The sequence below is a fragment of the Salvia splendens genome, chromosome 1, assembly GCF_004379255.2.
Source record: "Salvia splendens isolate huo1 chromosome 1, SspV2, whole genome shotgun sequence".
NCBI lineage: Eukaryota > Viridiplantae > Streptophyta > Magnoliopsida > Lamiales > Lamiaceae > Salvia > Salvia splendens.
In genome coordinates this window covers 1,617,312-1,641,206 of record NC_056032.1, presented here as the reverse complement: position 1 = coordinate 1,641,206, position 23,895 = coordinate 1,617,312, and the positions used below count along the sequence as shown (strand labels likewise).

At 35.1% G+C, this 23,895-nt stretch overlaps 3 protein-coding genes, 1 non-coding gene and 1 pseudogene across 6 annotated transcripts; 3 read left to right on the top strand and 2 right to left on the bottom strand.

Annotated features, from left to right (window-relative positions):
• The first annotated feature begins 2,116 nt into the window (after positions 1 to 2,116).
• LOC121807291 (filament-like plant protein 4) lies at positions 2,117 to 8,741 on the top strand. 2 transcript variants are annotated; one of them, XM_042207510.1, is made up of 6 exons: positions 2,117 to 2,296; positions 3,873 to 4,004; positions 4,562 to 4,787; positions 4,876 to 7,312; positions 7,591 to 7,636; positions 8,030 to 8,741. In XM_042207510.1, the coding sequence occupies exons 2-6, from the start codon at positions 3,879 to 3,881 to the stop codon at positions 8,477 to 8,479; spliced, it is 3,285 nt and encodes a 1,094-aa protein (XP_042063444.1). In that variant the 5' UTR covers positions 2,117 to 2,296; positions 3,873 to 3,878; the 3' UTR covers positions 8,480 to 8,741. The 2 variants fall into 2 exon arrangements, with proteins under 2 accessions (XP_042063444.1, XP_042063450.1); XM_042207516.1 differs by lacking the exon at positions 2,117 to 2,296 and adding an exon at positions 2,942 to 3,588.
• Positions 8,742 to 11,414: 2,673 nt separating this feature from the next.
• LOC121799581 (auxin-responsive protein SAUR50-like) lies at positions 11,415 to 12,086 on the bottom strand. The gene has a single exon (XM_042198990.1). It carries the CDS (start codon positions 12,049 to 12,051, stop codon positions 11,734 to 11,736), a length of 318 nt encoding a protein of 105 aa, XP_042054924.1. The 5' UTR covers positions 12,052 to 12,086; the 3' UTR covers positions 11,415 to 11,733.
• Positions 12,087 to 17,338: 5,252 nt separating this feature from the next.
• On the top strand, positions 17,339 to 17,420 carry TRNAS-UGA. Its single transcript has one exon. It is a non-coding gene; the product is annotated as a tRNA-Ser (tRNA).
• Positions 17,421 to 17,440: 20 nt separating this feature from the next.
• Positions 17,441 to 19,514, bottom strand: LOC121802975 (annotated as a pseudogene).
• A 971-nt stretch (positions 19,515 to 20,485) lies between these two features.
• On the top strand, positions 20,486 to 23,393 carry LOC121807275 (putative HVA22-like protein g). Of its 2 annotated transcripts, XM_042207500.1 has the most exons (7): positions 20,492 to 20,681; positions 21,704 to 21,744; positions 21,836 to 21,934; positions 22,028 to 22,084; positions 22,168 to 22,231; positions 22,325 to 22,531; positions 22,892 to 23,393. In XM_042207500.1, exons 2-7 carry the CDS (start codon positions 21,713 to 21,715, stop codon positions 23,246 to 23,248), a joined length of 816 nt encoding a protein of 271 aa, XP_042063434.1. In that variant the 5' UTR covers positions 20,492 to 20,681; positions 21,704 to 21,712; the 3' UTR covers positions 23,249 to 23,393. The 2 variants fall into 2 exon arrangements, with proteins under 2 accessions (XP_042063430.1, XP_042063434.1); XM_042207496.1 differs by having other exon boundaries at positions 20,486 to 20,681; positions 22,168 to 22,531.
• The last annotated feature ends 502 nt before the right edge of the window (positions 23,394 to 23,895 follow it).

The window sequence follows — 23,895 nt, the reverse complement described above, 5'->3', positions numbered from 1 at the left end:
TTAACACATTTCGTAGATGAATTAGCAGAGTTAACAACTTAAGAAAGTTAGCAATTGATCACACCCCTATTGACCTATACTATTACCTTAGAAAAAATAGTAGAACTATTAATATACTCCCCCCGTCCCATAATAGATGTCACACTTTCATTTTTAGTTTGTCCCACAAAAGATGTCACATTTTCTTTTTTGGAAAAAGCTTCATCTCACATTAATATAAATATACTATTTTCTCTCTGCACCTAACACACAAAAAAACGTTACCTAAAATCTCGTGCCAATTTCTAAATGTGCCATCTATTATGGGACGGAGAGAGTATAAAATTTAAAAAATTGGTATTTTTTATAAACTTAAATTTGGTCTCATAAATCATGAATTTACTCGAATTCGGTTCCAATTTGAGAGAAATCCATTACAAACCTAAGTTTATTATTTTTGTGACCGACAAATTAATGCATAAGAGCATCCACTATATGCGGCCTTCCCCAATAGCCTTGCCCCCTTTTTTTGTCAACAGCCCAAATTTTTTGTCCACAGTCCCAATTTTTTGTTTCCGCCACTATAGACAGACACTTCCAATAGCCCCGAAATTTTATACCCAATTTTTCATTTTAATTTTTTCATTTCGTTTTTAAATCAGCGGAATTGAAATAATTATAAAATGAGGTAATTTGGACCGAATATTCGTTGTATTGGCAAAGGTAAAATTATACAACGAACGTCTAAAAAAAATACAAATAAAAACGCCGCCACCGTCTAATCGGTGGCGGAGTCCGATTCATCCTATAAAAAATACAAATAAAAAATGGTGAAAATGGATGGTAGAGGAGTGGTATTTATAGGAGAAATTTTCGAAAAAAAAAATAAATTCGAGGGGGCTAAGGCGCGTCGGCAGTCGCCCCACTATAGACTGGCGCGCCTATAGGCGAGCCCCTATCCCCCACCGCCCCACTATAGACCGGCGCGCCTATCCCCCACCGCCCCGTCCTCGCCCCCTTCCCGCCGCTACCTCGTCCGCCCCACTCTGAATCGTCCGCCCCGGGGCGGACGTTCCAGCCACTATAGATCGCCCCCTCGTCCCCCCTCCGAGCCGTCCGCCCCCTTTCACCTATAGTGGATGCGACTCTAAGTAGGTTAAATATAAAATTTACAAAACGAGAGTGGAAGGAATTAGATACGACAGGTGCACATGGAATCAGAAGTGGAGAAGCAGTGGCGCCACGCTCTAATCATGAGCTGGACACAAAGTGACGGTGGTCCCCAATTCTCATATACAGCTCATCCTTTTTTACTCTGTCACCCACTTGTCAATAACTCACTTCCTGAGGGGCTTTTTTGTCATTTACTCCATTTTAAACCTTTTTTTAATGCTAGTATTAACTTTCTTTTTTACACCATCTGTATAAATTAACTTAATTTCTCGCAGCAGTACAAATTTATGAAAACGTACTACATCCGTCCCTTAAATATTGTCTGACCTTAACCCGATACAAGTTTTAAGAAATATAATGGAAAGTGAGTTGAAAAGGTTAATAGATCGTGGTTCGTACTTTTATATATTAATTTTATAATAAAATATGAGTAGGAATGAGTCAGTGAGTCACTACTAAAAATGATAAAAGCGAAATGGGACAAACTTTGAGAGACGGACAAAAATGAAAAAATGAGATAAACTTTCAGGGACGGAAGAAATAGTTACAAATCGATGAATATTTTATAAAAAGGTCGAAAGGTTGAGATTTATTCTCTAACTAATATTACTTGATTTAGTGGATTAGATAAAATTTAATTTTACAAATATTGTTAATTTAGGTAAATACTCCTACTACTTAATATAAGGACAACGTTACGTATATTTAGTCTTTGACTTTCATATGATAAACGTAATCCCTAACAATCTCGAAGTAACTTGATTAATACAGTAAATTATATTAATAGATGAATTAGACAAAAATAGAGGAGGTTGAATAGAAAATGCTCTGTTACAGCTGCGTTAATATTCAATTCCCATATTTTAAATTTTTCCGAAATTAAGAAATCAAATTTAATCAATTTTTAAATAAGGCTGATGTTTTGGAGCTTTGCGTCGTCATCTTGCCTTTAAACGCTTGAGACATTTTCACCACCCATCCCCACCACCACCACCACCACCACCACCACCACCACCCCGCCACCATTCGCTTTCTCTCTCTACAGAATAAAAACCTCTCTCTAAGGTCTACACCTACTGCCTTCCATTAATCAGATCTCCATTGTTCCAGTTCAATCTCGTATTCACTGCATTGCTTACTGCCGGTGAGTGCGTGAGATTCATGCTCTAAATGCTTTCGATTTTTCTTCTTCGGAATGATGAGCAGCTAATTGACGACTTTTTTTTCACCACAGTTGCTTTGTTTTCTGTGTTGCGAGAGCTCTTCCTTCTTCTGCTGTTGTTGTTTCGCAAAATCCTCACAATTTTCAAATTCCATTTTGTGCCTTTTTAGTTTCTAATCTGAGTTCATTGTTCCAATTCTCTTGCTCATTTTGCTTCGCCGTTTTCGGTTTGTTAGCAATTCGTCGTCCTGATTCAAAATTGCTTCAAAGTGTCGGTAGTTTGGTGTGGATTGATGTTTTTGTGCTTGATTTCTGCAAATTTTTGCAATGCGTTTCTGATTTAAGATTGCATCTAAAATTTGAAAGCTACTTAACTGTATTAATTGTAAGTACAGCTAATTGCTATATAAGGCCCTGCAGGTTGTTGAATTTTGTTTTTATTCTTTTTCCTATATTTATATAAGCGTTTGGTGTCGAAAACTAATTTCTGTTGAAAATCGAAAAGTTTTTAAAATTCGAGGAAATTGTGCTTGAACATTTAGATGTTAATTAGATTCAATGAGGAAGATTGCTGCTCTGTGATCAAACTCAGTTTTGGATATTAATTTAATTAAAATGTTTTTAATACTTGTGATAATGTATCACTTTCTTAAGAAATTTCCTGCAATAGAGTGCCAACTATATTTATTTTTTTGTAGTATTTTGTTACATTCTGGGAATGTCCTTTTCATGGTGGATTGGTTGCCCTATCCTTTTATATCTTCATTTGCTAGGTTTTAAACTCTACGGTAGTTGTATGCTTTTTAAAAATGATCAGCTGCTAATGTAGAATCCGTGTTGAGAATATGACTGTAGAGTAGTCATGTAGACCCTTTGATTATGCTCTTGATCATGATCTGATGGCCTATAATGATTTTTCTCTTCGGATATAAACTTTTTTCCATCTTGTTGTTCGAAAAGACAGAAAAAGAGGAAGAGAGAAATGCAGTTTCTCTTCCTCTGCGTTTCCCCTCTAGCTCATGAAGCATTTGAAGAGATACAAATTTGACGATCAAGTTGGGGGCTTTAAAAAAGTTAACTTTTGATTGACCTTTTTCAATATTCCACTTCGTAGAGTGTTGTCGGTTGATTTGGTTATAGGCTGGTTTTTCTGATATAAATTTTTTTCCCTGTAGCAATTTGTGCATGAGCTTGCTTGCATATTGATCACTTTGCTTACAAGTTTTAATCCATAGGGAGCCTTGGGCAGGTGCAGCAATTCAAGCATAGTAATAGTATGTAATATGTCTTTGTTAGTCATTTAGTGGATAGATGAATAAAATTTCCATCTACTTGGTTTATCACTTGTATTCATGAGATATTTAGTGTACAAATATATTTATGTTCTTGAGTATAGTTGCATTTATGCAATGTTACAATCGGAAACAAGTGCATGTAGCAATTTTTACCTGAAAGGCTAACAATGTATACATGTATTCTTGTGCTTTTGAAGTTATGTTTGTGCCACTTTGTCTACTTTTTAGCTTCATTTTTTCATAATTTTTCTTTGCATTAACAGCTAAGGATGGATAAAAGGAGTTGGCCATGGAAGAAGAAATCATCTGATAAGCAGGCTGCTGAGAAAACAGCTGCCGCTGCATCAGAGTCTTCTACGGCTGCTTCAGATATAAGTGCAGCTCAAATCGACAAGGTTATTTCATATTAAGATGATTGATTCTCATGTTGAATTATATGCTACAGGCATCATTTGCTATCATTCACTCATCACATTATTTACATGATCCATACTGGTTCCCATGTACAAGAAATTCTGGTTTCTGTCTATTTAGTTTCAGTTACTTTGCTAAGCCTCATTTTTGTTGATTTGGACACCAAAAACTCTAATAACTTCACTGAGTTAAGCTAATGAGATAGGTCTTCACTTCAGCATCTCAACAGTTCTAGAGATTGAAATGCTTGAAGGCCATTCCGATTAGGACTTTCTAGTCGAAAATTGCCTCAATTATTTCCAAAGTTTCCCTTTGTATTTTTTGGTTTTGCTTGTGTAAATTAGGCAACTGATAGTGCTAGTTCTTTACGGCCATCCCGATTAAGACTTTTAGTCTCAAGTCGCCTCATTGATAAAACTCTGCAATTTTGTTCATACTCGTTTATATTAGTCTTGGTTTCTTGTTATGTCCATTTCTTGAACTATTGTTCCTAATGACTTCTATCTTGGTTCTTAATTTCTTGATCTATTTTATGTAGGCAAAACAAGAAAATAAAAAGCCCAAATATGTTCAAATTTCTATGGAATCATATACACATCTAACTGGATTGGAGGATGAAGTGAAGTCCTATGCAGAACAGGTGCAGACCTTAGAGGAGGAAGTGAAAGAACTCAATGAAAAGTTATCTGAAGCAGATACTGAAATGACTGATAAGGAAAATTTGGTCAAACAACATGCCAAAGTTGCTGAAGAAGCCGTGTCAGGTTCGTAGATACTAGTATTATTAAATATCTCTATCTTAATAAAAGTTTTAAGATGGTAGAGCTTATGGCCGCCAATTTTATTGGACAGGTTGGGAGAAGGCTGAGGCTGAAGCTGCAGCACTGAAAAATCATCTGGAATCTGTCACTCTGCTAAAGCTTACTGCTGAAGATCGGGCAACTCATCTGGATGGTGCTCTCAAAGAATGTATGAGGGAGATACAGAATTTGAAGGAAGACCATGAACAAAAGTTGCAGGAACTTGCTCTTAACAAAGCAAAGCTGTTTGACAAGATGAAGTTAGAGCTTGAAGCAAAAATAGGTTATCTGGACCAAGAGTTAATGAAGGCTGCAGCTGAAAATGCTGCATTATCGAGGTCCTTGCAAGAGCGCTCTAACATGTTGATCCAGATTAATGAAGAGAAATCGCAGGCTAATGCCGAGATTGAACTTTTGAAAAGCGAAATTGAGTCTTGTGAAAGAGAAGTAAACTCACTCAAATATGAACTGCATATCGCTAGGAAAGAGGTGGAAATTCGCAATGAGGAGAAAAACATGAGTGTGCGGTCCGCCGAGGCAGCAACCAAACATCACCTTGAAGGAGTCAAGAAAATTGCTAAGCTTGAGGCGGAATGTCAAAGATTACGAGGCCTTGTTCGGAAGAAACTTCCTGGTCCAGCTGCACTAGCCCAAATGAAATTGGAAGTTGAGAGTTTGGGTCGAGACTATGGAGACTCTCGTTTAAGGAGATCTCCTGTGAAGCCTTCCACTCCTCACTTGTCTCAGCTGCCGGACTATTCACTCGACCATGCCCAGAAGTGCCTCAAAGAAAATGAGTTACTCACAGAACGGCTACTTGCAATGGAGGAAGAAACAAAAATGCTTAAAGAGGCATTGGCAAAGCGTAACAGTGAATTGCAAGCTTCTAGGAGTATCTGTGCTCAAACGGCTAGCAAGCTTCAAAATATGGAAGCACAACTAGAAGCTAATGGTGAACAGAAAAATAATCACATTTATAATCCTCAGGTTCCAATTGAAAGTCTCAGTAGTCAGAAAGCCAGTATTCCATCAAGTTTGACCACTATGTCGGAAGATGGAAATTATGATAATATAAGCTGTTCTGGTTCATGGACTGCTGGAATGATGTCTGAGCTCTCACATCTAAAGAAGGAAAAGTCCATGGACAGTCCACAGAAATCTAAAAGTGCTAATCATGCGGACCTTATGGACGACTTCTTAGAGATGGAGAAGCTGGCATATCAATCGAATGGAACAGTCTCAGGTGCAGACTTTACAGGTAATACAGTCAATGAAGGATCTAAACTTGTAAAGTGTGAAGCTTCAGTTGAAGTAGCCACCAGTGCAGACCCTCGTTCAGGCGAGCATGGTTTGGAACCTCAAGCGATTTCTAAAGAAGATGCAAATGCCGTAAATCTTCAACTTCAAGCAGACCCACAGGTCTTTGTGGAACTCCAGTCAAAAATATCTGGGGTTCTTGAATTAGTCTCTAATGAAAGGGACATGGAAAAAGTAATAGAGGAAGTTAGACAAGCTATGCAGGACATGCATGAAACTTTACATCACCACTCGGTGAATGGTTTTACTGAGGCAAATTCTCCTTGTGGCATAAGAACTGATCAAATAACTGAGGATGCCAAGATGACAGCCACAACTGAGACATTGGTGCCTCGAGATGCTAGCTCATCTGTCAATACTTTTGAAGCCATGAATGACGAAGTAGAAGTTGCCATTATGCAGATTTCTGACTTTATCACTAATCTTGGCAAAGAAGTGAAGACTGTCACGGAAGCAAGGCCTGATGGAGAAGATGGGTTGAATAAAAAAATTGATATATTTTCTGCCAAATATAATGAAGCAATGAAGAGTTATCTCAATCTGAATGCTTTTGTTCTTGACGTTTCCGAAGTATTGAACAAAGCAAGCGAGCTGCATCTGAATGCTATTGGATTTAGAAGTTCTGAAGTTGAAACTGGTAGCTCCGATTGTATAGACAAGATTGCCCTACCAGAGAACAAGGTTGTTGTGGAATCATTAGGAGAGAGGTATCCAGATGGGTGTGCACACTTCTCAGATTCTGCATCTGATCCGGATGTTCCTAATGCTGGGAATCTTGTTCCAATCTCTGAATCAACAGCCACTTCTTGGAAATGTTCACTGGAGGAGTTTGAACAATTGAAAATGGACAAGGATAGCCTGGCAGTTGATCTAGCTAGATCTTTGGAAAATATAGAAACTTCCAAGTCTCAGTTGCTGGAAACGGAACGCCTTCTGGCTGAGGTTAAATCACAATTAGCAACAGCTCATAAGTCCAACAGCCTGGCTGAGACACAGCTCAAATGCATGGCAGAATCATACAATTCGCTTGAGACGCGTTCAGAAGAATTAAAAACTGAATTAAATCTTCTCCGAGGCAAAATACAAAATTTGGAGAAAGAGCTTCTAGACGAGAAAAGAAGTCATGAGGAGGCACTTAACAGATGCAAAGATCTTCAAGACCAGCTTGACAGGTACCAACTGACACATACTAAATTTTCAAGTTCCTCACAAATGAGTTGATCTGGCCTGATATTGAGTAAGGTTTTTAAATTGGTTTGGGTTGGATAATTTCGAACAGTTTTCATTCACCTATGAGCTAAACTATGAACCAAATCTAGTGCTAAATTATTTCTACTTACATGGCTGGTTGAATTCAAATTAGTCACTTTCAATTAGTGTGCTTAGTATTTCTTTCTATGCGGGTTTCATTTATACCTAATATGCTTTGTCTATGATATTCCAATTTCAGGGCTGGTAATTGTGCGGCAGCTGAAACTGATGAGAGGTCTGGCCAGGTGAGCTTTATAATTATACTATTTCTTACTCTGCTTTGCTTATTATGTATTTTACATCCTGATTTTCTAGCCTCTTCAATACTTAGCTCGTCGTTAACATATTATTTGAAAATTGAAGATTGCAACTGAGTGTGCCCCATATTAAAAATTCTTAAAAGAAACAGTGAAAAGGAGAAACCCAGAAATGGGATGTTGGTCAGTTTGAATAGATAAATGTGAAGAAAGGAGTAGCTGATGAGACATTAGTTAATTTTTTTGACCATTTATTTGGTTAGATAGTTTTTCAAAAATTACGAGACATTTGTAATTGGTTATTTCATGAAGAAATCATGAAAATATTTTGATTAGTTGAGGTTCTGGAAAACTTATACTAGCACCTATTATCAATTTCAGGAGAAGGAGTTGGCAGCCGCAGCAGAAAAGCTGGCAGAGTGTCAAGAAACCATATTCCTTCTAGGCAAGCAAATGCAAGCGCTTCGTCCACAAACAGACGTGCGTTCCCCAAATAACACGAGGAGTCAAAAAGTTGAAGCCTCTGTCGAGGAAGAACCAACTATAAGTGGCATGAATTTGCAAGACTCTGATGCGCCTGATGTAGACACTGCTGCTTCCCCCTATTTGCTCAGAGCTGGCTCAGAATCTCCCATGGATACGTTTAATGCTTCTTTCAGTCCATCTGATTCCGAAGCTAACAACTTGTTGAGATCTCCGGTCAGCTCAAAACCACCAAGCCACCGCCCTACAAAGTCAGGTTCCTCTTCTGCTTCGACTACTCCTACACCGGAGAAACATGCTCGTGGATTTAGCAGATTCTTTTCATCGAAAGCGAAGAACGCCTCTTAGTCATGCAGCATGCTATATATATACATATATATATATATATATATCTAGCAGAAAAATATAAGCATTTGTGTATATAATGACTCGGACTCATTCCAACTTATCATACTTGTAATTTGGTGTTAGATTTGAGGGACACTTTTGGAGATGGTTGAATTTGGCTTTTGTTTGAAGAGTGTTTTTTTTTATAGATTGAATCGATGAGCATTCGTGTATACAATAAGACATGTCTCTCTACTTAATTAATTGATTCATTTTTGTTTCATTTTTCTATTTCATTTTCTACTATGTTTCAAAATTTTCAACGCAAACTTGATATTAATAAAATATTAACAATTGCTTTATATAAAATTATTACGATGGGACGACTAAGTACTTTCATATACAAAAGCACATGCACAATGTTACATTGCATGTGAATCTACCTATCACAATAAAGTGACAAATATATTCCCTATCTGCAAATAAAATTAAAACAAAAGAAAGTATTAAAATACTATAAACCAATTCTATTAAATTGAATATAATTAGACTATCATAAGTGAAGACGAATTTAATTAATTGTGATCCAATAAATATTTAATGGGCAAGTTGCATGGAGATTAAATACAGTAGCATCATAGAGAGTTGGTGCATCGTTTTCTCAACACTATTTCGAAATGTCACATGTTGAATCAACGTGACAATAAAATGAATTTGGATAGTGTTCAAAAGCAGCAAAACTAAATTGTTCAATAATTTATAGTAAAACACGAAACAGTGAAAAGACTCAAAAGCTCAATAATTCATTGATTGTTTAAATGAGTCCAAATATAACTCACAAAATACTAAACCATATTTAGTTCTTAGATTGTGAAGTCCAATTACTTTCTGTAGGATTTAAGTAGAAACCAACTTTTCACATAATTGAATTTTAATGTACCCACTTTTTAACGTGAAACTTATAAGTGAAAAAACAAAATAGGTATTATAATGCCTAGCTACGATATTTGTTAATGTTTCTTTTATGCTATTGCTTTTATAAGTAGATGTTTCAAAAAATCAATGATTAAAAAAAATCTTTAGTTAATACAGGGCGATATTTTCATTTGATCATTTCTAATATATTTATATATGGCCGTATGATAAGTAGGGCCACCTCCTCCAACTCTTCACTATTTTTAATAGTAATGAATTTGATTTTAAATTATGTGTGTGACATCTACTCAATTTGGTACTATACTACATGTGACCATTGTCTTGTTTGTAAATCTGGACTGGGTCCCTAAATTTCCTCGAGTTTTACAAATAATCTCATGCACTAAGATACTTCTTCTTCTTTTTTTAAATTTCCTTGAGTTTTATAAACATGAGCAATTTTAATAAGTGATGGTTGGATCCATTTTATTTTGTTGAGTGTGGAATAGGAAATGGAGTAGGGTTTTGAAGTAGGTGATCCGCTCCGCCACACTTCTTTCGGCATTGTCAAATTCGAACCCAAGTGCTACATTCAAGCAAAGAGAGCATCCTCCATACATTTTTCTCAATTAGAAACTGAATTAATTTTTTTTCTCTTTGACTTGATTTAACAATTTCGAATTGAATTGATATGCTTGTGTCTATAATAGAATATTTTTGTATATTGTCATTCGTAAATCAACTATTTGAAGATACTAAAGAAAAAATGGAAAAACCAATCTGATTGATAATATGGCATCAGGTAAATATACTACAAAAAATAGACACACTCACTATCTATCATTATCAGATTCCGAATAAACTCCTTTTTCATTGGTATCTTTTTCCTCCTGAATTGTTTCTTTCTAATTAATAGGTCTCAATTAGTGGTCCAAATAATCATCAATTTTCGTAGTTACCTAATCTTTAAGAACATGCTTGCTAGTTGCTACAATGAAATGAAATGAACGTTGAAAATAAATGAAGATAGGAAATGAATGAGAAACCTCAATTCATTTACTATTTGGTAAGCACAAGGAATACAAAAGAAAAATAATGAGATCGAAATTCAGATAAAGAAAGATCGAGATATTAGTATTGCGTAGGATTATATCACAACATGTACTTCTCGTCATACTTCTCCCTCTGTCACATCAATATTCCCCTCAATTTATGCGTCAGGCCATAATTCTTACAACTCATATCCCTCCTTATACGTACTCCCATGCATACCTCTCATTTAACTCTATTTTTGAAAGTAAACTTACATCTAACTAACTTATTTTACTCATATTTTGTTATAAAACCTATACTTCCTATGTCCACGAAATAATATTCACATTTGTCATTTCGGCCCGTCCACAAAATAATATCCACATTTAATTTTTTCCATTTTTGATAAATGAACAAACTTTCCAATAACTCATTACACTCACGTAAAGTGATATACACATTCCATTAACTTTTCCTTCACATATATTATAATCCGCACCAAGTCAAAGTGGGACTTTAAATCATGGACGAAGAGAGTACTATATAAGTAGGACACATTCTACTAACTTTTTTTCACATACTTTCTCTTACAAAGTTAAGTAATTTCTTAAAACTCGCACTGATATATGAGGCATTTATTCCTGGACGGATGGAGTATTAGTTTTTGATGTGGTACAAATACTTGAGCCAATTGCATACACACATGTAAGAATGAGGGCTTAAGTCCCTACCAACCCATGTGGAGGGCCCACGGGACGGGCTTAAGCCCTTAATGATTTAATTATTTTTAATATTTTCTTATATTTATATAAATTTTATGTAAAAGCCCCTATCAACCATCTAAATTACTCAAAAATATACTTTTAATTTTTTTTTGGAAAGTATAGCCTCTACACAAGTTTTTTTCGCGTCCGCCCCTGCTACTACCAAGTTATAAAAAAATTATCATCTTTTTAATACGTATATAATCGTCGGCCGCCGACTCGAACCATGAAAATAACGAGCAAAATAGCATCAAAGAAGCAGTGCAATATATTAATAGTACTCCCACAGGGTACAAATCAAGGCCACAATCATCATTAATTACAGCCAAAAAACCACTGCTAGAGGAAAAACCAAACACTTCCCATATTCCTAAATTTACATGCATATTTCCTAACCCATTTAGATTTCAACATCATGGGTGATTCTAGTCAGCCAGTCAAGAAATCTCAAGATTAAAAAATTTTAAAAAAAATCCACAAGCATGGATAATTTTTTTTTTACTATATATAGCTAGTCCAGTAATAAATAAACTGGACCACAATTTTGTGCATAATTTTTTTTTTCTATCTAATGAATGACATTAGAGACTCGAATACTTGATCATCACATGGAATAGTGAGGCCCATTTCGTGATCGAATCCGAACATGTCCTCAGCTTGTTGAAGCAGGCTCAGGAATTCGGGCATGTTGAGAACCGTGATAGGAACGATGTATCTGGTCCTATTCTCACCCACGTACACCACGAAATGCCCCTTTGGCACGTCCAACGGGAGCCCTTCCTCGTTCTCGTACCCGTGCTTCTTCCCTAGGCTCGAGCACCGCTTCATGATCTGCTTGATCATGGCCCTTTGTGTCAGCTTGTTTGATTTTCTAATGGCCATTTTGAGATTATATATGTTGATAATGAGAGAGGAGAGTTGAGAAGAAGGGTGAGAAAGAAATGAGGGTGTGTGAGGTATATATATAAAGTAGGGAGTTTGTGTTTAGGAAAATAAAAATGATTAATTAATTTAGTAATTTGGTATAGAAAGAGAGAAAAAGAAAGGAAAACAAGGGCATGTGGGGTTGTGGGGGCAAAGATGAGACCACAGGTGTTTTTGGGCTCTGTGTATTGAAGCTGAAAAAACATGATGCCAATGGGTTTACTTCTTCTTGTTGGCTTTCACCATGACAATAGGGACCCTCTTTTCTTGAATTTTACTAACTCTTTTAACCTCACGAAGTAAAAAGAAATCAACTTAAATGCACTGATTACTTTTGGAATCGAACTACATTAAGGTTTGATTAGTCTGCATTTTATGTATCAAGTGCGCTTCAATAAATGAGACTGTACGTGCGTTGCACTAATTTGCCTAATTGAAAAGGATGAGATTGAGAATCATTGGACATTTGCTATCATTGTCCAGCTAGCTCTCAAGACTACTAAAGGTAGAGTAGTTCGGTTTTCAATTAGAGTTGCCTTTACATTGAACTACAAGTGTGAGGCTAGGATCGTTTGAGGATTTGAGAGTTTGTAATAATTTTTTTTAACCTTGAAATATGAATGTTTGAAAGTCATATCAAATTACTTTGTTGACACATCCATTCGCGTGTTAAGGTAACATATGGTATGGTTTGTGGTTTGACTTATCTTGATGTTTTTGCTAAAAAGTATGGAAAATTGACGTGACACCTGAATAGTTAAGGTATGAAAAATTGACGTGACACGTGAATAGCTAAAGTATGAAAAATTTACGTGACTCGTGAATAGTTAAGGGTATGATATTGTTTGTAGTAAATTGTGGCGGATGGTCGTATGGGTCACCTTCTTATCGTGAGTCTGTGAGGCCTTCTTATTTTATTAAACTAAAAAAATAAAATAAAAGATTTGTTGGGATTCTTTAGTTTAGTAAATTATAGAGCGAATTCAGTAATTTTATACGTACAATGCAGTTTTAAAAGAGGGACATTCATGGAACTCATTTTATACGGACAATGTGTTTTATAATTATTAATTAGATCGACTTCACGAATTAGAAGGGGTTATGATTACTTTTATTAATATAATTTGCATGACACAGTGAGATGCCAATAATTATGAGATTGATAATTCAAACCATTAAAAGTGGCACATAATTGGGTTATGAATGTGGTTTGCTATTAGAGAGGAAAAAGAAAAGGAATAATGAAACAAGGATTTGGAATTTTCCTTTGTATTGAACTATAAGAAAGCAACAAGTGTAATGGGGCCATGAAATGAAGGCTTTTTGAATGCCATCCCATGTTCTGTGATTCAAATTTGCTCTGCTTGTGACATTTAAACACTGGGAAAATACATACAATATGAAGGCCCCACCATGCATTTTCCCTCACCGAAAGCCAATCGATAATACGAAGGCTCTACTTGACTTGATTGTTTCCCATCGAAAGTCAATCGATAATACGAAAGATCTATTCGAGTTGTCTCACATAAAAAATGTATCGTAAAATAGATATACTTAAATACTTAGACAGTCACTTCCCCTATCACCGATCGATTTTGGGATGAAACCTATTGAGTATTTGATTAACAAACATGGTATAATATAAATCCACGTCCCAATTTGAGAGTTCCATATTCACCTCGTAAACTATATATAATGATTACTTTTTTGTCTTAGTTTGTGGTGCACAAATTTTACTAGTCCATTTTCAAGCCGTAGACTTTGGGAAAAGATTGATTTTCAACAAATCAAAATCATCATTTTATGCGCCATATTATTGTGGTATACTATAAGACTTTGACATCATATTATTTCTTCGTACTACTTAAGTACTCCGTAGAAGTGATTCGTGATATTTGACATTATATAAATATTGTAAATGTCCATAAAAAAGCTATGGTGACCTCTCAGAACTTAGAAGAATCTTATTTTGAGATAAGAAAACATAAAATGACATTATTTTAGGATGTTTTTAGGAAAAATTGCCAAAAAAAAAGTCTCAATAAATTTGGTGTTTGCTCTGCAAGTTTAAAATTCAACTGAAAACACAACGATGTTCAGATTTGTTCGCAATTATTCACCATGAATTTTTTTTGTAAAATTGTAGAGTATCTAATATGACAGTAAAAAAAGAACATGTGAATGTCACCTCCGGCGAGTCAAACAAAGTCGTGTAATATGGAAAACGTCTTTCGGTCGAAAAATGTCAACAATATATAATACGGATTTTTTCCCCCATGGAATAGTATGAATAAGTCCAAACTACTCAAGTTGATTAAATTGCGGGTATTAACCATAATTTGACAAATTTTTGTAGTTTTATTGGCATTTTCCCTTTCTAAAAAACTTGAACTTCTTCCACATGTTTTCTCCTGAAGAGGGACGCCCAATTCAAAATAGCAAGAAAATAATAGGGCTCTACTCTATAAAATACTCTGATTACTCTTTCAGTACCTTATTAAATTGATTTGTATTACTTTTTTAGGACTACATGAGTTAAGTGGGTCATTTTATTTTATTTTTAGCAAAATTCAACATTATAACTTTTTCATCTTTATTTTATTATCTCTTTTACTTTATTCTTTTCTCACTTAACTAATAAAACTTCATTTTCTTAAATCATGTGGCGAAAAGAAGCACCTCAAACGGAGCACATATCATATAATTACATTTAATTTTGAATTATTTGATTTCGTCTCCTAAGTTATACTATTCTGGATCTGCTACGGCATAAATTATTTTAATATTCAATACTAGTATGAATTATTGGCCAAATCACATGTGAAAACTAGGAGGAAAATGTGTATTGAAGAAATAATCCAATTGGCTTGTCAACATGATCACCATGTTACTATTGCCTCCCTTTACTCTTCTTGTAAAGACAACAATCAAATGTACGAGTTGTGTCAGCCAACCTGCATGCCTGCCTTGTTCAATCCAAGAAATTTCTCTCCAAACTCAACCACCTCCCAAATTGTAGACATTAATGAAATTTTCTTTCTTTGGTGAATAGGGTAGGCATATGTTTTAGATTGTTACATCATTTTATAGCACCCTATTTATATAACAACAGGATAAGTCCTATGATTTCTAACAGATTTGCAATCTGGTAAGAAGTGGGCATCCCTCTTTAGATTAATTTATTGTTTTAAAAGGGACAATGGTACGCGTATATCACTAAATTCCGACCAATTCTTTATTTTGCACGATAAAGAGTTTGATTAGGGCCCAATTTAATGTTGACATGCTTGTCTGTCATTTTTGACCGAATTTAATTAGCAAAATCAGGTTAAATTAAAAAAGAAAAGGAAAATGAGGCAAGGACATGCAGAAGGTGAATGAAAATGGCTAGTTTCCAACTATATAAAACAACATTTAGGGAAAAGGAAAATGAGACCTCAAAAATTGAAGCATGGACTAATTAGGGTTGTTATGCCAATTGAGAAAGCAAAATGACGCATTATCACTTCTAATTGTAGTATTAATTATCATTAATTTCGCGATAAATCTTGTATTTCATTACCTATGTTAGATGCTAAATGTAATTGTAATTGATTATGTACATGAATATGTTTATTGTATAGAATATAGATAGAGAGGGTCAATTTCCGAGAGCTGGATCAATCAACATTTATTTAATCACAAATGTAAATGTATGCCTATATTGAGTGACAATGAAATGAAAGCTAATTTTTAGTTAATTAGAGATGGATATGTGTTAAAGCTTTTTGAATTGTGAAGTAGGCATTTTTGTAGTAGTATTAACTAGATAAAAGTATATCTAGATAGAACTAAGGTCTGAATGTAAAGTGTGATTCTGAATGACATAAGTGAAATATGAATGACATGTCAATATTAATATGATATATTTATTACACATATCTTAGCTTATTGATGATATTGGTGTGGTCAGCACTGAAATTAAATGAAATTCACATTGAGATAAAAAAAAATTGGTTCTTTGTCAATTGCAGAAGAGTAGATTTGGTTTTGCGAGGAGTTCTCTAAAAGGTTAATACTACAAAAATGTCTAGTTAGATTTATTCGAGTATATACAAAATTTGATATGTTCTATTATTGGAGAATATATTAATTAATTATAATTGTCGACAAGGTTAAGCTAATTAATGCACGTAATATTAATTTTATTTAGAGGAATCAAATTCTAATAGAGAGTATATAATCAAATTGGGGTTTACAGTAGATTACACTACTAATACTTACTAAAAAAACAAATAATAAAATTTGAATCCTAAGCACAATATATAATGCCAAACTTTAACTAGGTCCAATAATGATAATCATTATAGCCCAGTTTCTTAATTAAAACAGAGCCCAATATTTTAGTCCATTCTCTCTGTGTCTCTCTCTCACAAACATTATAGCCCAGTAGAGCCCAATATCCCTAAGCTAGCATTTTCATAATGCTTTTTTTATCGTAAAAGAAAGTGGCTAATATCCAAGACAAACCAACTAACGAATGCAAGAAACACCTAATCTACCGTATATACAATTTCATGATTCCATATTGGTATTTTACATGCATAGAGATAGCTTCTGTTGTAACGGTTCCTTCTATGTTCTTTTATTTTTGTTAAATGTTTCCTTGTGTTGTGTACTATTTGTAGCATAATAAAATTTCTAAACCTTTGTAATTTTGAGATCTCTCTTGTGTGTTTTTGTAGAATTAGGAATTTATTTTTGGCGATGCACTTAACTACACTAAGTCTTGAGTTTTACACCATTTTATTCTTTCATCACTAAACTCTCACAATTCTAAAATCCCTTAGCCATTATTTACCCGCCAGTGGATTATATTATTTGTACTATTCATAACTTATCGGAATACACTTTAAGCAAAATGGTCATTATTTAGTGAAATTGTAATATTCCATACTTTCATTATTGTCTACTCCCGCCAATCCGGCATTAAATATCTCTATTTGACCGGCACGAGTTTTAAGAAATTGTTTGACTTTATGAAGTAAGGCGGGTAGAAATGTTGGTGGAATGTGGGGCCTACTTTTATATATTGGTTTTATATTAAAATGCAAGTGGAATGAGTTAGTAGAATATATGGTCCACTTACCAAATATGGTAAAAGTGAAATAGAACATTTATTGGCGAACGAACGGAAAAGGAAATATAGGGAGTATTTCTATAGCTCCATAATCATTAAGTAAAAAAATGTGTGATATTACAACTTGTCGATATGTCCGAGTGGTTAAGGAGACAGACTTGAAATCTGTTGGGCTTCGCCCGCGCAGGTTCGAACCCTGCTGTCGACGTTTTAATTTTCTTTCTTTTATAAAACTGCTTAATTTGCTTTCTTTCTTTCTTTTATAAAACTGATCAACTGATACCGTCTTGACTTCAAATTCAAGAAATACAGGGAAAAAAAAACAGTTTGCACAAAAAATCTGTCATTGCCCCATCTATGTAACTCCAAGACAACGTTAATTTGGCATCAAAGAGTTCATCCGAACGCAGCCGTGTTCTCTGCAGCACTCAATCGTCGTCCTTAAATTCTCTGTTTGAGGCGAAACAGAAGAAAATCAGAAGCATTCATACTGGTAGTAGCTGTAACATGCTCTATGAATGTCAGTCAACTCACCTACGATCAAGGTATCGAGGTTGAATGCCACTGCCCTGGCATGTGGTGCATGTCAACGAGCCAGCCCCGTCACAATTGATGCACCGAGAGATTTCTTTCTCATCACCACCGAGTTCAACTGACACACTGCCGGTTCCCATGCAGAATCTACATTTTTCTGCAGTAAATTATGCGATCTGAATAATTCAGTATAGCTGTACCAAATGAATACAAATATCAGCAGAGCAATTAGTTCAATTTTACTAAACTGTGGCCTACTATGCACGAGAATGGCAAGGGCACACCGCACACTAGCAAGTGTGCTTACATATCCAGAAGGGAGGGACAGAAATTTATTTGTATATTAAGAGAGCAATACATGTCAGTTCAGAGAAGTTCAAGAATGTCAGATTCGAGAAAGCTATACGTAATTGTGTATTTTCACTCTATAATGGAAGTTGCCATCAGTTACCTTTTCCAACAATAAGGTCAACCAGCCCTACCATTTTACTGTTAACCAAAATGCAGCATATCTGCATATTTCAGCAAGAGAGGCTTCACATTACACAAACCAATTATACAGAGATTCTTCATTATTATCGTAGAAAAGAATGATGGCAAAGTCATTTTCTTTTGATAATGAATTCATCAGGACACAAAACACTCACACATGCATAGTAGTTTGAGTTTCCCACTAGTGATGGCTCATAATGTCTTCCTGTTCTTCATTCAATAGTGCTTTCTTTCTTTTACAAATCTTTCGTACAGAAAACTCTTTTTTTCCAAGTTACGGCCTTCAAAGTTCATGCAACCAAAATTTGATGGAACCATCATTGACAAGGACATATAATACATTCTCATTGTTATTGGAGCAATATCTCCACAAACCTATTCCAATTTCCACACATCATGCTCTAACTTTCTCAAAACACAATCAATCACGGCCTTCAAAATTCACACAGCTAAAATTTGATGGAACCATCATTAACAAGGACATATCCTTGGAGCAATGAACATTTGTGTGTAAAGTTAGGCTGACTTTAGCAATATGAAAATGTAACAGATTGGCAGATACAAACATCGTAATGGCATCTAAATTGCATCCTTCCCTAAATTTCTCAAGACACAAAGCATAGAATGAACCTTCAACTATTGTACATCAGTTAGAAATCTCAACCTAGCAACAATGAGCATAACAAGAATGACTTACGAGCACCGGAGCCATCACAGGGGAAGCATGGCTGAGTATTTTCTCTCTTGGCCTGAAAAAACCAATAGCAATATTCCATATCACTAACTCAACACTGAACTGGATCAATCCACCAATCCATTCAACAGCAATTTTAAGCAATTCAACATTTTAAACCACTGAAATGTAACACAAAAAACCTACAGCACTGTCAATTTGTGTCTCGTAGAAAATAGGAATCCCAATCCCGACTGCAACACTGACCACTCCAACTGCAATCGCCACTATCTGCAAACAAATTCATCACACATTTTAGCAACCGAGAACGAATTGACGAAATCTAAGGATGATATGTGATTAATTACTGTGTTCTGGTCGAGATCAGCTGCTCTGACACTGGATACGAAGCCGGAGAGCGTTGCGTTTTGAGGGATTTAGTGGAAAATGAGGATGGAGAGGAGAGCTGTAGGGGGCAGTAGACAAAAGGAGAGTTGAGGCGTGAAGCAGCTAACATTTTCCCTTTCCCCTATCAATTTCAGAAAATCCTTGAAAACTGAATCTCTTGGTTTTTCAATGGCGGAATGTGGATTATGTGGGGTCCGCTTCAACGGAAATTTAGGGAAATGGTTGGTTGGATTTTCTTCCTATTTATAGATCAAATAAATGTGTTTTTGTTCTACTCAATTTCGATTGCTCAAAATTAATTTCTTTCCAAAAAAGAATATACATGCAGTTAAATACATACTATCATAGAGAAAAATAAAAAGTGAACAAGTGACAAGAAAGCAATTAGGGAATACAGTTAATTCTTTATTCTTTTTTGTTGCTTTTGGACTGCGCTAAATGATATACTTTGCTCTAGCTTATTATCCATATATTCACTACAATCCTAATTATTATTATATACTTTCATTTCACATGTCTAAATATAATTGGCAAATGGCGGCCTCTCATTGTTTTATTTAAGATAATCATGATATGAAAATTAAATGGAACTAACGAATATAATAAATTAAAGAAAAATGTACTTAATGAAACAGATAATATTTATTCTAAAAATAAAAATTATCTTGATTATAGTAACAAAGTAACAAAGCCACGAAAAGTGATCATGTGATTATAAAGGAGATCAAAATAGAAAAAAAAACAAAAATTGAGAACGTGCCAGAATACAAAAAGTGAATATTGGGTTATGGTCACATATATGGAATTGCAATAATCATAAAATGTAATCTTATTTAATAAATCATGTGCAATTTTTATGAAATTTGATAAAATTCTAATTATTTTTTTGGGTTTTTAAAAATTTTAATGACAAATTATAAGGATTAAAATTCTCAATCAAACCAAATTCATTTTATTTTAATTTTTAATGCAAAATTTCTTATATTCAAAATGACGTTATCTAATTATGCACGTCATCATATTATAATACATATCTACATCATTATTATTGACATCACCAAAAATTTTCACTTGTGCCTCAATTTAAAGAAACTTCATAATAATTTATTGGTACATTGCTGGAAACACACGTTAAGACCGTGCACCCCTCCACATAGTAATTGGCCCCGCTCCTCCTTGAGAAACTGAAAATAAAAGCTCTGTGAAATGCGAAGGATTTCAAACGTTACTGTCAAAATCTGGTCCCCTCTCACTCTACACCAGCTAACGGAGTAACGGTTCCTCGGCGTCTCCACTCGCTCGTGCGGCGGCGATATCATCGCAAATCGTTCGATCCGACTTCTCACCTGCGCTCGGCTAACGGTCTTCTCCTCTCTTTTCGACTCTTTTCGTTGTATCGGTACTAGTGTTAGTGTTTCTTAATCTCTAGTTTCAAACTTATCTAGTTTGTTTCTTATAGCTGTTCTTTTAATTTATGGTTATTTCCGATTGCAATTTGTGGTATTTTGTGTGTTGAGAGTGTATTTGTGCGCCGTTTGCATTTTTGGATGTGGTTGAATGATATTGTGAACTGCCGCTTAGGTTTGTTTTCTGTCTCCTTCACCCGCTTTGAACGGATTTTGTGTTTTATCACAATGTAAAGGCTCTGATCCAATTCTCCTAGATATTGTTTAATTTTATTTTCCTAGCACAGTACTTCTTTTGATTCTTGGAAATTGCGGTATGGATTTCGGTCAAAGAAATATGGTGCAGTTTGAGTTTGATACTTATTATTTATGGCCGCAGATTTAGGAATACCTATTTCACGGACTAATTGGAAACAATGAAATTCAGTTTTCAGTCCCTTTTATGTCTGTGGTTTTGGTTGTGGTTGACAGATATTTGAATGGCGAGTGAGATAGATGGGTAAGAATTAACAGGATTGTGGTTTTGTTTATTTCTTGGGTTTTGGATAAGATGCGTGGAAACAAATCTGTATGCTGAAATGCTTTGGGTCATTTGGGTTTTCTATTTTGAATGATAAATATGTTTAATGTGAAATTGGGGAAAGATAAACAGTGATTGTTTATTGAGTTCTCTGTTATTTGAATAATGTTTCATTTCACTCTGATTGCAAGTAAAGTATTTTCTAGAAATTTGCTGAAATACAAATCGCAAGCAGAATCAAGGAGGCATTAGTAGATTCTTGACTTTTGAAAGCTGTGTTTAGATGTGAAAATATAGACGATGGAATAATGTTTCCCTGATTACTTGAGACTTTGTGCCAAATTTCATGCTTGCAAGTTCATTATGCTTTTTCCCCTTTCCTTTTCTTTTTCTATGTGACCTTGTTTCTAATTCACTGAAGCGCTGGACTTGACCTTATAAATACTTATTTGTGACAGGGATTCAAGATGATTGGATCTTTTCTAACTAGAGCACTTGTGTATGAACATCTGCACTCTTTTACCCCATTTATAATTTGATCACATCCATTTCCATCTGCACATGTTTCTTAGTTTCTAAACTTTTTGCAGGCTGATATTTGGCTATGTTTATCCTGCATATGAATGCTTTAAAACTGTGGAGATGAATAAGCCTGACATTATCCAACTTCGGTTTTGGTGCCAGTATTGGTATATTTATATATGTCCTAGCATTATATTAAGTTCATCTTTCAGATAATCTAGTCTCTAATTCTAAGGTGGTGCTCCATGTAAATCTTTCAGGATTTTGGTTGCTGGATTGACTGTGTGTGAAAGGATTGGTGATATTTTCATTGGCTGGTAATCTTAAAATTCTACAAGTGGCAAAGAGCTAACTGTTTTTGTTCTTATTGTACTGATCTTCTATAAATGTTTTTTTGAAGGGTTCCAATGTATGGTGAAGCTAAGTTGGCCTTCTTTATTTACTTATGGTTTCCTAAAACAAAGGCGGGCAATCTTCTTTTCTGTATCTTCTGTGTATTTCAACTTGTATCCCAATTGTGCATTCTAATTATGCTACCTTCACTAAATTGGTTTCAGGGAACTGCTTATGTTTATGACTCCTTCTTTAGACCATATGTTGCGAAGCATGAAACAGAAATTGATCGTAATTTGGTAGAGCTGAAATTAAAAGCTGGAGATATGGCTGTCTCATACTGGCAGAAGGTTGCAACCTATGGCCAGACTAGAATTTTTGATATTCTGCAGTATATTGCTTCGCAGTCACCTCCACCTCGACCAGTTCAGGTATGTAATGTAATATGCTCTATCTATGCATTTAACAAAAGTCTTGCTCTTTGTGTAGTCTGAAAACGCATAGCATGCAGCTTATATGTATCTTGAGGCCAGAATATGTAAAACAGATGCACACACTATCTAATTTCTCTGTATTTGTCTCGAAATGCTCAAGTTGCATCGTCCACTTTTGGTTTAGTAAGTAGTCAAGCCCATAATTTCATTTCAACTTGGTCATCTTTGATGGTTAAATGAACATAAAAAAAAGGCCGTGTCATGGTGGGGACTCGAACCCGAGATCTTTGGCCTCAGGCATTTCCTTTTTATTGACCTTTATGCAGTTCAGACAACTTATATTTTATGACATTACAGAGAGTTGAGAAACCCACGAATGGACAACCACAACCCACATCTCCTGCTTCTGGTGCATCTTCAAGTGAGCAGCTAGACGACACAACAGATGAAGCAGAGCGTTCTCAAGATTCAAAACCTAAAACTGTGCCCGCGGTCGTCTTGAGTGAACAGAAAACGACTCCAACCTTACCCCTCACTGAGACGGCGAAATCTTCGACTTCCAGTGAAATGCAAGTTGATTCAGTCCCTCTGGCACCAAAGGAATCCGTTCAACCTCCTACTCCACAAGAAGTAGTCATGGAAGATCCTGTCCGAGTGACACGAGCTAGGTCTCGCAGAACACGCCATCCATCGTCGGATCGCTTAGATAAGTAGTAGTTACTTCAACTTGTAATTACTCGCAAGGTGAATGGATTGCTGGGTTGTTGATGCTGATGTACATTCTGCCACTGTCGACAAATACATGTTATGGTGTCATAATTTCATAAATTCAAAAGTTATAGTATTTCTTTGACGATTACTTTGTCGCATCTCGTAATTGTCATTTATCATTAATCAATATTTACAGACCCAAAATTACTGAAAAAAAATTGATTCTATGTCTTACAAATATTAAAAAATTAAGGAAATGGGTTTATTATTTTATACTACTACTTGTTTCTGTTTTAACCAAACGGAATGAGTTTCTTTAATCCAAGATCTGACTATAGAGGACAGACTGATCAACAACAACGTACAGAATTGTCAAATAGAGTTATTTATTCAGTTAGTAGAGTATTTATGATATTAATTCAAAATATTGTTGGCTACTTCTAACGACATTGAATTGATGGATACACACAAGTAATCAACTTGAATTTGGGATAATTGAGCATCACTCTGGAGTCCCGAACTTTCGATTTTATTGATAAAGATATCGAGTTACCAAATAATAAAATATGTACTATTAAGTTGTTAATTTTGTATGATGATTTCGTAACACCACTATTTCTATTCTTACATTAAAAACTAAAGTAATTACA

Bases quoted from the DNA above. Each gene is read 5' to 3' on its own strand.
- LOC121807291 (XM_042207510.1), top strand. From the start codon at position 3,879: ATGGATAAAAGGAGTTGGCCATGGAAGAAGAAATCATCTGATAAGCAG. The intron at 4,788-4,875 runs GTTCGTAGATAC...TTTATTGGACAG, and splicing joins TGCTGAAGAAGCCGTGTCAG to GTTGGGAGAAGGCTGAGGCT. The intron at 7,637-8,029 runs GTGAGCTTTATA...TATCAATTTCAG, and splicing joins CTGATGAGAGGTCTGGCCAG to GAGAAGGAGTTGGCAGCCGC.
- LOC121799581 (XM_042198990.1), bottom strand. From the start codon at position 12,051: ATGGCCATTAGAAAATCAAACAAGCTGACACAAAGGGCCATGATCAAG.
- LOC121807275 (XM_042207496.1), top strand. From the start codon at position 21,713: ATGATTGGATCTTTTCTAACTAGAGCACTTGT. The intron at 21,935-22,027 runs GTATATTTATAT...TAAATCTTTCAG, and splicing joins CGGTTTTGGTGCCAGTATTG to GATTTTGGTTGCTGGATTGA. The intron at 22,085-22,167 runs GTAATCTTAAAA...GTTTTTTTGAAG, and splicing joins GGTGATATTTTCATTGGCTG to GGTTCCAATGTATGGTGAAG.